Raw genomic sequence first — 13,739 nt, 5'->3', positions numbered from 1 at the left:
TTGAGGGGGACTGCGGGTTGAAGCTTCAGTCTGTCGCACTCGGACATGTTTTTGTTGTTCCTTGACTCAGAAACAGCACTACTGTAGTAAAGAGAAACGACGACAAATGGACTCTAGAGGGCGCTGTATGTGCATGTGTGAAAAGGTATGATCTGATCTCACAAAATCCAAGTTCAAGTCCTGTTATTTATCCTTCAAATTAATTAATCACAATAACGTGCGAGTTAATGTACTATGCTAGATCTCTGGCATATGCTGCCTACATTTGGATACAGCACAGCACGTTTGTTATGCTTGTCACACAATTGGAAACATGGAAATCATTGCATGACAGGATGAGCACGACAGGATGAGCTACAAAACATAAACCTTTTCTACTTCAAAACTATATCTACTAAGGAGTTATCTAAAGGAACAAACTTGATGCATTTCTCAATACAAATATAATATTACATTACAATATTATAAGATCAAAAAATAATGACATGGGAAAAATGAATTATCTCTATTTAGCAAATGTAGGGTGTAAAAAAAGGTCAAATGCACCAAGGCTAGGAAACTATGATCTTATGTCTGAATATAACTTATTCTAACCTCTAGCTCAGATTAGCATTTTGCTTAAAAAATGTAAATATATTGCTTTAAAAGGGAAATATATAAACAATTCATCAATAAGAAACTACATTTACAGTAAGAAATGTCTGTCTTGTGCCAAGAGACACCCAGCTGTCACGTTGTTAACTCTGACGTCTCTGTTCTCCTGGCAGCAGAAGTTAACAGCTGTTCTTCCAGGAAGCATGGGTTAGAAAGATGTTAATCCCCTCAGTCTGAACAAAGGGTCACAGTACCAACAGCACCTGAGGATAACATGGTGAGTTTTAAACTGTACAGCACTGGCTGCTTTGGAGTCACAGATTTTAAACATTTTTGTTTATATTTTTGTATTTTAGTTTTAAGTGTGTGTTACTGTAACTAGCTTCAGTTGTCTAACATGTCATGGCAGCCTAAAGAGATACCAGTAGGACACATCTACTTTTACTAAACGTATTCTACTTACCACCACTATCTCCTTTTATTGTTATGATTCATAGTTTAATGTCCGTCTGGTATAATTGTGTCATCTATAAAGGACATTTATTATATTATCAAAACAAGCATAGATTAACACTTGTATTGTTTATGTTTGTCTTGCATTGCTAGAATTCGATGTAATTAAATTGTACCAAACTTAATTATGTAGGTAGATAAAATACACCTTTACTTTTGTGTCACCGTTAAGTTATCAGTGTGCAAAAATATTTTTTAAAGCAGACATTTTGACCAGTCATGATAAAAGCACAGGTGACTCATTTCCAATAAATATTTCAGGGAACCAGCATGCACAATACCAGGGACTTCCCAAATTGTAATGTTTTAAATACACCTGTGCCTTTTATATTTTGACATTGTCTGCCATGGAAAAGGTATATGCAGGTTTCCTTGTTTTGCACCACATTTTCATTTAATACGTTTAAAACCAGTTGTTGAAGAGGAACTTCTAGAAACAAGAAGTCAAACTGTAAAAACAACACAATATTAAGTTACACAATCAGGAACAAGCCAAAGAAAACAATTGAGTTTTAAGATAAAAAGAAAAAAGATGTGCACTAGCCAGTAAATGCCTCAATAAATGTGTCCATTTATATATTTACAAAAAAAGACACATTGCACATGTTTCAGGTCAGTGGGAGTGCAGTGACTGCTTGAGCCAAAGCCTTCTGGACAACACCCACTCCCTGTGCACATGCTTAATCTTGGCCACTGATAGCTTTTGGCTCGTGTAGGTCTCTGCAAGCGGCTAACAGCTAAGTCCTCATGCTTTAGATAGCTCTTGCTATGGTGTGAGTGTTTAACCTCCTGTGCACGCTGCATTTGGTTCCTATGCCAAACCCTATGGCCTCTGATGAATGGGGCTTTACCTCATACAGCTTAGACCATGTAACAATGAAATGAGAAATTGCTTCCAGGGTTATATGTAATCTTTGAGCCTGCTCTAACATGCACTCTGATCCAACTGCAGGGCCTGTTGTCCATTCTTCGGAGGCTGAAGCAGACCCCAGATCAGGAGGTGCGCTTACTGCTGCTGGGCTTGGACAACGCTGGCAAGACCACTCTGCTGAAACAGCTGGCGGCGGAAGATATCAGCCACATCACCCCCACACAAGTACACAAAGGCACACATCCAGAAGTTGAATCTCACGCTGTGGAAATATCATATTTTTTTACCATTGTCACACATTTCCTCACATGGATACACATGTTATCTTCAACAGGGTTTCAATATAAAGAGCGTTCAATCATCTGGCTTCAAGTTAAATGTGTGGGACATAGGAGGTCAGCGCAAGATCCGCCCCTACTGGAAGAATTATTTTGAGAACACAGATGTACTGGTAGGTTCGCTTTGATGTACTTACCTGTTTGTAAAAATAGCTGGAATGAACTCATGTGAGCCCAAAGACTATCTTTAGTATGCTCAGGAAAAATGCAACACCATTTGTTCTGAGCAGTCTAAAGTCTTGACGTATTTACATTACAATTACTAAAAATGGATTCAAGACAAAATAGGAAATCTCATAACCGGGTGTATATTTGATGTTTTTCCATTTCACATGAGTGCATAACTTCTATATGATATTCAACTTGTTGTGATCTCATTGATTTAAATGCTTGATGGTTTCTGAGATGCTTTAATTTTCTTCTACTATTTTTATTATTTGGCACATAAGATTACTGTTTGTCTAAAATAAAATAAATACAAATAATAGTGTATTCCCATGTGCCCAAAAGCTAAGCAAAGTATGATAATAAGAACACACTTTTAAGCCAAGCACCTATTTTGAACATTTTGAGATGGATAGATCGTAATGTCTATGACTGTGTTGTTTGCAGATCTATGTGATTGACAGCTCTGACAGGAAAAGGTTTGAAGAGACCGGTCTGGTGAGATGCAAAACTCTTTCTTTCTACATTATTTCTAGATGTTTTAAATGTGAGTTACAGATTGTAATTACAGTTTATTCATTTCTAATTTGAAACAATATTGACTGCAATTTAAGCCAAAAATCTGTATTATTTAGTTTTCTGCCATATGTTTCTGTTTGTTCCTGCAGGAGCTGGCTGACTTGCTAGAGGAGGAAATGCTCGCTGCTGTGCCACTGCTGGTCTTTGCCAACAAGCAGGATCTGACGACTGCCACCCCAGCGTCTGAGCTGGCAGAATGTCTCAGTCTGCACACGATCCGAGACCGCATGTGGCAGGTCCAGGCCTGCTCAGCAGTGACTGCCGAGGGACTGCAGGTAAATACAGTACACACTGTCAGCAAACACACATGCACACAGCAAGGGTTGAGACAGGGTGGGCTGCAGAGTGGCACCAATTGCCTCTGCTGTGGGTATTAAGAACTTACAGAATATTGGCATGGATTAATGTACTTGAAGGTATTGTAATTTAGTATTGCTGACTGAGTCCCACTGCAGTCAGCATGTCGTTGTGTCCCTGGACAAGACACTTCACCCCAAATTGTTCCTGTGGGGATTGTCCACAGTATTCAATGTATGTAAGTCGCTTTGGATAAAAGCGTCTAACAAATGACATGTAATAATGTAATAGTATTCTGCTGCCTCTGGATGTAAGAAAAGAACATCTGCTTTTAAACTTTACATATTTATGAGATTGCTGAGATTTTTAGATACAAAGTTAAGTGCTCACACATATTCTGTTTCTTTTCAGGACGGCATGAACTGGGTTTGCAGAAATATAAGGTTTCGGAAGAAATAATTCAGGAAGGAAAAAAGATCTATGAAGAATTGCAGTTGCACTTTACATTTGACATACATACATACATCTCATGCATGATACAAGGAGGCGACAGAATGTGTTTCTGTTTATTTTAGTGAAACTACCTCTTTTGTCATTCTGTTTAAACTTGGCGGTATAAAAAACAAGTAGAATGTATCAATACAGTGATGTTAAGTGATCTTAACCCTTTCAATCCATATGTTGAAATGTAAATACTATATATATGAGGGTGTTTTCTTCGAACTGCAGACAATTTATTTTTGTAATATGCTATTTTTAATGTTATTAATTTGTAGGCATTCACTGTCGTAATAAAATGCAATATAACTCAGTAATCTGTGTGGTGGATTAATGACTGATAGGTGTCGTAAGGCTGTGAATCCCTCATCTTAAAGCTAGAGGGCGGCCTTGCGCTAGTGTTGTCTCTCACAGCCTAATCCAAATTATTACATCCTTTATTTTCCATGAAGGATGTGGCATCCTGTGCCATATTTGATTTGTTAATTTCATAATCACCCATCTTTTATCCAGTCACTATATTATGTTTTATTGCCAGCAACAAAGTCTAGTTGTGAAATATTGTACGACCATAAACAAGGCAGGCATTAATCAGCCCATAATTCATTTAGTGATGCTTCATCTTTATGCTCATTCACTTCCACAGAGCTGCTTACTGTCATACTTTATGTTCAGGGACAGAAACACAATCTGTATCATGTACTACAAAATGATCATACCACACCTGCACAGGAAACAGTCCTCGATACACCTCTCTTGCATACACAATAAACCATAGAGAAACACCTTGGCCATTCAATTACTCAACTACTCACCGTGTTCACCATGGTTTACCACAAGGCAATTGCATTTTCTGTCTATTTTTCTGTTTTGTCTTTTGCAGCACATTTGCCACAAACTCCACTAATCTCTGAACTGGCCGAGTGCTCCGCTGTGGTCCTATAGGGCATTTACATACAAACCTTTTCCAGGACTAATAGCTCTCCAATACAATTTGCATTTATATAGCCCGCTTCATACCAACATGATTTGGCGCCTTTGCCCACGATAAAAATAAACCTCCTCCTTTGGCCTTGAGTTACTGCCCTGCTGCTGCTGCTGCTGCTGGTGTTCGTGTGTGTACCTCCACGTGTGTAAGGTTGGTTGATTTTAATATGTCATAGTTGCCTGATCTTCCGATGTAGACTGAAACATGTATGGAAAGCCTCAAAAAAGGACCCCATAATGATTCAAAATGGACTCTGGTCTCGTTTAGTGTGTTATCCGCAATACAGTAAATTTCAATATTGTTGATACAGCAGTGGGGGGCACTTGACCTGGGCAAAGACACACAAGGTAAATATTAAGCCACAACAGATTGGTACCTATAGTTATTCAGTTTAAGTTGCTTTCAATTTGCTCAGACAAATGCATCCAACACTTTTACAAGGCTCTGTGGAGCATACTTCAAAAGGAGGGAAAAGTAATGAATAAGGAAATGAAAGTCTACCATGTGAGACTGAGAATAAAATGCCCTCTCTTTCCCTCTGGAGCGCTTAATCATTAACATCTAATCCATGTGATTATCACCCATCCTGTAAGAAATATACCCAATTACACATAGAAGTACTCTGATAAATCTTTCCAATTGTATCTATCAATAGTATGTGCGTCACACGGCAAACGCTGTGAAGTGCCTTTAAATCCCAAATGAATCAAATTGGATTTAGCAAATAGAAGAGTGGATTGGAGCAACCAGTCCTCGTTACCTCTGGCTCTATCATGAGCGAGGTGAGGGGCAGTCAGGCCTGCAAAGGGCCATAAATCACGGGACTTTCCCAGCTACTCAGCCCAGCACAGCGGCCTCCCACACAGGGGAAACGAAGGGCAGAGAGTCTGATTGACTCTCAGGGCCAGAAAGAGAAAAAAGGGGGGCGAGATCCTGTGACTTAATTAAAGTGTTGTATATCTCACACACTGTAGCTACAGCTCAGTCAGTTTGCTACGGAAGCGGTTTGGGATGCATCAGCGTTAAAAGTCAAATTTAATCCAACCCCAACCAGATTTGAAGAAAAATGCGTTGGTACTTTTGAGTTGCGTGCTGCTACTGCCATTAGGAACTACATATATTTGTATGCACTTTATGTGGCCTGTCGTGTTAAATGTTAAAGGATGTATTTGTCCGTGTCTGCTTTAAACAGATGGAGAAACACCATAATTATAATGGTACTGCAACACAGGTAATTCTTGGGTACAAGCGCTGTTCAAAATGGCAGCCCACTGCTCCTAACACTAGGATGGGTCAAATGCAGAGAAACAATTTCCCCACGGGGATTAATAAAGTATATCCAATCCAATCCAATCCAATCCAATATATTGCAAGTAAGACATCTACCATACACTGATTTCTCTGTGTAACTGGGGAGGAAAACAGGCCCTTATCATGAAACAGGAATCAATACTACATTAACAAGGCTATGAGTTGAGAAACATTGTTTTAAATGCATCAGGTCCAACCAATTTGACCAGGAACATGCATGTTTAATCATGATTACACATTACAAAGGTTTTTTTAAGGTGTGACTAAAGGCTTGAATAGAAGACAGCAAAACTGCTCCAGAAATAATGCGTCTGTAATAAAGGAAATAATTGTTTTTGCTCAAGCTTCTCAATATTGAGGGATTGCTTTTTTTAATTTATTTGTACATTTAATATCTTTAAGGTTTTGGACTTTTGGTCCAAGTCTACAAGCAACATGAAGACATCATCTAAGCCTTTGAGAAATTGTGAGGGACATTTTCCTACATTATTTTTGACATTTCATAGACCACAAGATTAATCAATTAATCAAGAAGACAATAGGCAGATTAATAAATGTAGAACATAATTAGTTGCTTCACTAATCAGTCAAACATGCCAGTGTCTTGAAATGTTATCATAATATTGTTAAGATCAATAATGTCTTGCATAAAGCACATGTTACTGATTATTTGAGTATTCAACTTAATTAGAAAGGACTGATTGAGTAAACTGTGATATTAAATAGCATAAATAGTTGACTACAGATGCAGCTGAATCACTCAAATGCATCTTTAATGTAATAGCAACCTCTTGTCCTCTACCTGGACTTGTAATGTTAAAGTGCTCTTCTGATCTCTCTTCAAATAAAACACCCGTGTACCTTGTAAGCTGCTACGACCAAATTGAATCTGGCTCGTCCCTCCAGTAACGATTACAGTGTTTGGGATAGTTTGTTTGGCCAGCCTCCCTCCTGCCTCATTCCCAGGCCAATCCTTTATGATTAAGCAGATAAGTGGTACTGGATGATAAAACAAACAACAAATGTCCACATTCCTCTCGCTCCTTTGATGTATGTGTGTGTGCCTCTCCGGAGGCTCTTACCTCTTCAAGCCCCCTCTGCTATAATCAAACTGCAGAGTCATAAACAGCGAGAGATGGGGACTATAAAAATGATCGGGAGGCTCTATCAGCTGGGGAGAGAAGTTCACACCTCGGAGCGGGTCAGCATCAGAGCGTATGGGGGTCGGCCCGGTGGGGGGTCCACGGCTCTGTTTGATGCTCCTGAGACAGAAAGCAGAAGGGAGGCATGTTGTCAGGCTTTTGCAAGGGGTTGTGTTGTAATACAGTTGGAGGCTACCAGAAACTAGACCCACTTTCAGGAGGGTATCAGTGAAGTAACTGGGATGAGAGCAAAATCAAACTATGTCAGGGTAGGGATTATGTCTCGTGTTTCCTGTTTCAGATTATGCTTCTACTGTTTAGTACGATATACTTTGCAGAGCAGTTTGATCAAATCTGATCTCATTTAATTACACACGTTTTGGCAATTATGATGTGCAGAAACCTCAATAAATGTTGACTAAGTAACAAACTCAACTTTGCCTTAACAGCTGCTTTCTAGATAGAGCTTTAACTGGGATATTGTGTATGGACAATCCTTTATTATTGATATAATATCTTTATTTTGTGTTATTCAATTACATATTTTTCAAGACAGCTTACATTGTATTATTATCATTGCTTTGGAGAAATGTTTGGAGTCTAAGAGTTTGTTTGGTCAGGGGTATTTTATGGGTGTTTATTTATTTGGTTTATGCTGTTCCATTGCACATTTAATTTTCCTAGACATAATTTGTGCAAATAAAGACCTTCGTGAGTGACGTTTCCTCAAAATGACCTGAGTGCAGTGGATAAAGATTTCCAACAAGTATAATTTCTAAACGACAATTATTTTGCTAATCAAGTCCCTCCTTTGTGTTTAAGTCCTTCCACTGCAATTGGATACCAATCATGTCCAATAGATAATCACATGGGTACATTGTGAAGGACATGAATCAATAACTGACTGACTGGTGTCTCACTCTTCACTATCCCGAGGTCAGAGGCCATACTCTTGACCCCTCACCGACCCCTGACTCCGAACTGCACTGAGAGGAAATAACACCTTCCATCGTCCCCAACGTCCCCAGATTGAATGATTGCTCTTATCATTTGACGGATCTGGTCCAATTCTCTTTTCTCTGTCTTTGCTCCCCCACACTCCCTCGTGCCTCCCCAGCACTCATAATACCACTTTTTATCACCTCTCGTTGAAACAGAGACCCAGCGCCATCCGTCATTACAGCACACGCTGACAGCTCCTCACACATGCATGGATTTTTACATTTGACTCAATCCAGGGGCTTACTTTACTGTAACCGATTCAATATTCCTCAAATGAGCCGACCGATCTATATACACGCCACAGCGGATGGGATGATCTATAGCACTGCCTTAATACATTTCCCAGGCCTCAGAGACTGGCTAGTTTAAGGGACAGAGCATAATTTGTGCAATAAAAACATAATTATTCATTTGACTTGCTTGGTAATTTATGTTCTTCGGCATAAAGCTAATATGTGTGTGGATTTTGTGTGTCTTGCATGCTGGTTTCTGTGTGGGCATGAGTTTGTGAGTTTTACATTCCTAACTACTACCTAGTTTCTAACAAGGGAAAATATCATACTAAGCTAAGCGAATGTTCAAGCTAATGCTGACAAAACCTTTTCTGATTTGATGTATTTGAAAGCAAATCCTTTTTGACTGAGGTTTAAAGCTCTTTCTGAAAAACGCATGTGCCTCTTGCAAGATTACCAATGTATGTTCCAAATGTACAAAACTATTCATACTGTAAGACTATAGGTGAGTATTGTTATTTAGTTTGCATTGGTCAATAATCGTACTATTGATTTACTACTACTACTACTACTACTCATATTATTACCACTACACAGAGGGAAGCTAATTTTTTCAACTGTTTATCCATTAGGCTAATTTGAGTCAATCATTTGAATCAACTTTTCAAACAATTATCTAGTATTTGTTTTTACTTTTTCAACAGTTTATCCATTACTTTTTTTCAATCAATTGTTTTCATTAGTTTTAGCTTCCGGTTTAATCTTGCTAATGAGTTTTCACCCTCATCAACTCTGACCTAACTGCCACATGTAATGTAGGCTAACAGGGTTGGTACGACTGTAGTACTGTTGGCCTATGTGGATACAGCATTTTAGTTGTATTAAGATCTATATTATTTAAATTAAAGCTACTCTTCAATCTTTCTATATACCCACTAGCAACTGCAGATGTAGGCTACTTCCTATAGGGAGAGGGAAATATCTAAAAGCTAACGTTAACCTATAGGCCTATCATGTTTTTTGTTCATTTATGCTAACATAATTTAAGCCAAAGTTACTTTATTTTCTACTCTGTAGTGTCATGTAGTAGCATTTAATTACGTTTTAGATCAGTCATGCCAAACTTATTATCTCCTTTAGTCATTGCTGTAAACTGATAATATGCTAGCAAGCTAACAATAGCATTGCCCGTTGGTTCAGTTACAACTGGCAGTTTGTGTGAATATTTAGTTATAACTTCCCGATGTTAAAACGTGATTGTCTGGTGCAAAATTCAGTGATATGGAGTAAATGTAAATATCTACTTATAAAACACTAACATTATAACTAGCCTAATTTATGAACAGCTTCTGGAACAACCTACAGAAGTGGATGCAGTTTAACAAATTGAGAGATATCACAATGCAAAACACAGACAGCTTTCGTCTTGTCTTTAAATAAAAATAATCTACATTTCTTGAAGCAATATGAATAAAATGTTGATGTTTCACGTTGCCATTATTGCACACATCTCTGAACTGTTGGGTCTGACAAACTGAAATTGTGTGTGTGTGTGTGTGTGTGTGTGTGTGTGTGTGTGTGTGTGTGTGTGTGTGTGTGTGTGTGTGTGTGTGTGTGTGTGTGTGTGTGTGTGTGTGTGTGTGTGTGTGTGTGTGTGTGTGTGTGTGTGTGTGTGTGTGGTGTGTGTGTGTGTGTGTGTGTGTGTGTGTGTGTGTGTGTGTGTGTGTGTGTGTGTGTGTGTGTGTGTGTGTGTGTGTGTGTGTGTGTGTGTGTGTGTGTGTGTGTGTGTGTGTGTGTCATGAAAGAGGCTGAGGTAGTAGAGGGAAAGGAAATATTGTTTGTCTTTTTATTTTGTTTATATCTCCCTGCCTTTTATGGCCGCTGAAGCTTTGCGAGCGGCAGAGAGGGTAAAAGAGAGGGAGAGAAAGAGAGTATTCTCAATTTCCTTCTAAAAAGAAAATTCATTTGCAGTTGCTAATGTAATGTCACCGTTGTGTTTACTGAGCGTGGATGATGTATAGGGGATGTTGCATTGAGTGAGACTGCTTAATGATGCATAGAATTAAGTCTGTGGCTTTCAGCTGAGCTCCCCTCTCTCTCTCACACTCTCCCCTCCCTTCTCGCTCAGACTCCCGTTCCCTTCCTCTTTCCTTCCCTCCCTTTTACCTCTCTCTTCGTTTAATCCCCACCCTCCTCCTCATCCTCCTCCCCACCACACCAACCTCTCTTTCCTCTCAGATGCAGGCTGTCTTGGACTGTTGGCCACACGTTGCTCTGTGCTCTGTTGCCTAACTCCATCAATCACTGCGGAGGGGAGAGAGTGGAGGGGAGGTGGGTGTTGGGGGGTAAAAAAGAATAGAAATAAGATATGGTTGGGGGAAAAAACGAGCGGGATGAAAACACACATTGGGTATAGACATCGTACAGTTTTTAAAAACATGGAGGGAAGAAAGCAAACGAGTGGGAAGAACACCTCTTACATTTAATGATCCGCTGTGCACGATGGCAGTCCAAATAATTGCCTGAATACTGTGTGAATATATGGATGCAATTGTGTTATTACTGGCTCTAACTATGATTGTAAGTGTGTTGGGACTAGGGGACGGCGATGATAATGATGATGATCATGATGATGTGATTTTATGCTAACGGTTATTACCTGAGCGAGCTGACTACCTGAGTGGGAGGATTGAGTTGCAATAGATATAATAAAGATATATTTTAGGTTACTAGGGAAATGCGTTTCCTAATTCATACATCAGGGAATAATGCGACTGAAATACACCTGTTTGTTTTTTTGCTCTCCTGACAGCTACATCTGTTTAAATTACAGATTTTTTTGAAAAAAAAAACCTTAAATGGTTATTCTTGGAAATAGCTTTGGTGGATTATGTGCTCACTCTTCTGTTTCATAAGCATTAGAAACCAAACCGCATGTTATGAAGATCCTGCGGTGTAGTGAAACTGTAATTTTGTGATTTTAGAAAAGGTAGATATTTAGAAAGATCATCTGTAACATAAAATGCAGCACTGAATGGCCTCGTGGTGATTTGCACGTTTATTGTTTAAACTCTCTAATATAACAAGCTTTTTTCAGACTGGATCACTACATTGAATTTCAATGCTATTGGGATAGTAATTTTCAAAATGCGAAATGTGGTCATGTCAGACTTAGAGGTAAAATATATTTTCTAAGTCTTGGCTTTACCAGAATATCTTTAAGACATGTCTCTATATGTTTAATCACCTATGGTAACTATCTTGGAAGATTTTAACTACCTGCACAAAAAAATGTTAAACAAGAAAAGGGAATAAAGTATGCATTTACTGTCATAATAAAATGGAAAAGCTGGAGCAGAAGTAATTACAAGGAAATACATTTCGATAATTAATATAGTTTTGATGTATCTTTAATCTTACTCTATTGTTCATGCTCTGGGCTTGGTTATTTAGTTCAACTAAGACATTTTCATTATGGTAATCCCAGGTCCCGAGAGTTATTGTTGTTATTGTTCCTCCAGTTTGGTCTGGAGGAACTTGTCTGACTCTGCACCTCATGCAACATCTCTGGGATGAATTTAAGAGCACTAATGATCTTGTAACTGAAAATTCTCCCAGTATAGGAGAAGGCTTTCATAACATCCTAATAACGCCCATAGTGTCTTAGTGAGATGTCCAACAATCCCAAATGGGAGGAACATTCAGGTGTCCACATTTTGATTTGGCTAATTGTGTGATCAGACGTGTCCGCCCAGAGTTGGCCGGTTACACAACATATGATGGCCACTTCAGCTGTGTGACAGTGTTTTGTTTGCGTGTTGATTTTACAGTTTCTCTCTCTCTCACATCCCACTCCTTCATCTCTCTCTCTCCCCCTTTCTCTCACTCACTCACTCCATTGCTCCGTTGTGATCCAGCTGTCCACCCCATTCATCATCCCGCCACTCTCCCCCGCACAGAATTATTATTTCTTTGATGTGTTACTAGTTGAAAACAAATCCATTTTTCTGGCCATCAATTTATCATCTGGAATGGGGAGTCACACTTGAGTTGTAGGGGCAACCACATTTTCCCAATTCCAACTCGCACTGTGTGGGTGTGTGTGCGTGTTTGTGAGGTGTGTACGTGCGTGTGTTTGTCTACATGTTTTTGTTATCGGTGCACATGAAAAGCATGTATCATGTTTAGATCAAAGCTTTCTGTACTTGTGAGGTGCAGGATGAGAGAAATCACAGGTAAATAGAAATGATGGGAGGAAGTGGAGGGAGGAGTAGTTTGAGAAAGTGAGTGAGGAGAGAAAGGTGTGAGAGAGAGGGAGAGAGAGAGAGAGAGAGAGAGGGGAGAGAGAGAGGGCTTCCCTCTTCCTCCAGTCACCCTCCTTCACCTAACGTCTGTGATAATTTATCACTCCTCCTAGCTTGGCTGACAAACTATTTGCAGGAAAATGAGTTTTTCCGCCACGGATTTGTCCTCTGGGAATAGAAAGGGGAGCTGCTGTGTTTTTATTCCATCACGCACACACATACACACGCACACACATACAGATATATGGTTGTTCACGTGCACGCACAAACACACTGGCACACACACATGGATTGAGGTCTCCAGTATTTATTGGGGGGAGGGGGAGGTGGTTAAGATAAATGAGGTAAATTAATAGAGTCACTGAGGGAAAAGATCTGCTTCCGCACCAGCAGATCTGCAACTGACACACAAGAGATGAGCACATACACCCCCCTTAACTCCCCTCTTTCACTCCCTACTTCACCTGCCATCCTTCCCTCTCTCTCTCCCTCTCTCTCACTTTGCTCTCCAGTCCTCCTGATCCCTCGTTTGCCCTCCCACGGATGACAAATGTAACACTCAGACAAACAGCGATCAGGGCCATACAGCATAATGTCAGCTTAGATCAACACTGGGACAAAAGCAAATATCACAGCATCAACACTGCATTACAAGCACTCTGCCTGTGTGTGTGTGTTGATGTGTGAGTGCCCGTATTACGATGGCTGACCCGGGTCACTGGATTCCAATCTCACTTTCAACCTCATCAACCAAGCTATTGACAATGTGCTTGACGGAGAATTACACGACAGTAAAGGCCTAATTACATTGCTATTACCCTGGGCTGTCCATAATCGTCAAACACGACGCATCAGTGGGACATCGCGGCAGTAAATCTGCAGGCGCTCTCTCTGCCTCTCTTAA

The 13,739-nt window shown here is 39.7% G+C and overlaps 1 protein-coding gene across 2 annotated transcripts; it reads left to right on the top strand.

The window, feature by feature from the left end:
* Positions 1-55: 55 nt before the first annotated feature.
* On the top strand, positions 56-4,168 carry LOC117456484 (ADP-ribosylation factor-like protein 3). Of its 2 annotated transcripts, none has more exons than XM_034096395.1 (7): positions 56-145; positions 768-871; positions 2,060-2,203; positions 2,313-2,429; positions 2,929-2,979; positions 3,150-3,335; positions 3,769-4,168. In XM_034096395.1, the coding sequence occupies exons 2-7, from the start codon at positions 869-871 to the stop codon at positions 3,814-3,816; spliced, it is 549 nt and encodes a 182-aa protein (XP_033952286.1). In that variant the 5' UTR covers positions 56-145; positions 768-868; the 3' UTR covers positions 3,817-4,168. The 2 variants fall into 2 exon arrangements, with proteins under 2 accessions (XP_033952286.1, XP_033952285.1); XM_034096394.1 differs by having other exon boundaries at positions 67-145; positions 771-871.
* The last annotated feature ends 9,571 nt before the right edge of the window (positions 4,169-13,739 follow it).

The sequence above is a fragment of the Pseudochaenichthys georgianus genome, chromosome 12, assembly GCF_902827115.2.
Source record: "Pseudochaenichthys georgianus chromosome 12, fPseGeo1.2, whole genome shotgun sequence".
Lineage (NCBI taxonomy): Eukaryota > Metazoa > Chordata > Actinopteri > Perciformes > Channichthyidae > Pseudochaenichthys > Pseudochaenichthys georgianus.
Note: the sequence above shows the minus strand (reverse complement) of the source record. Positions and strands in the feature narration are given on the sequence as shown.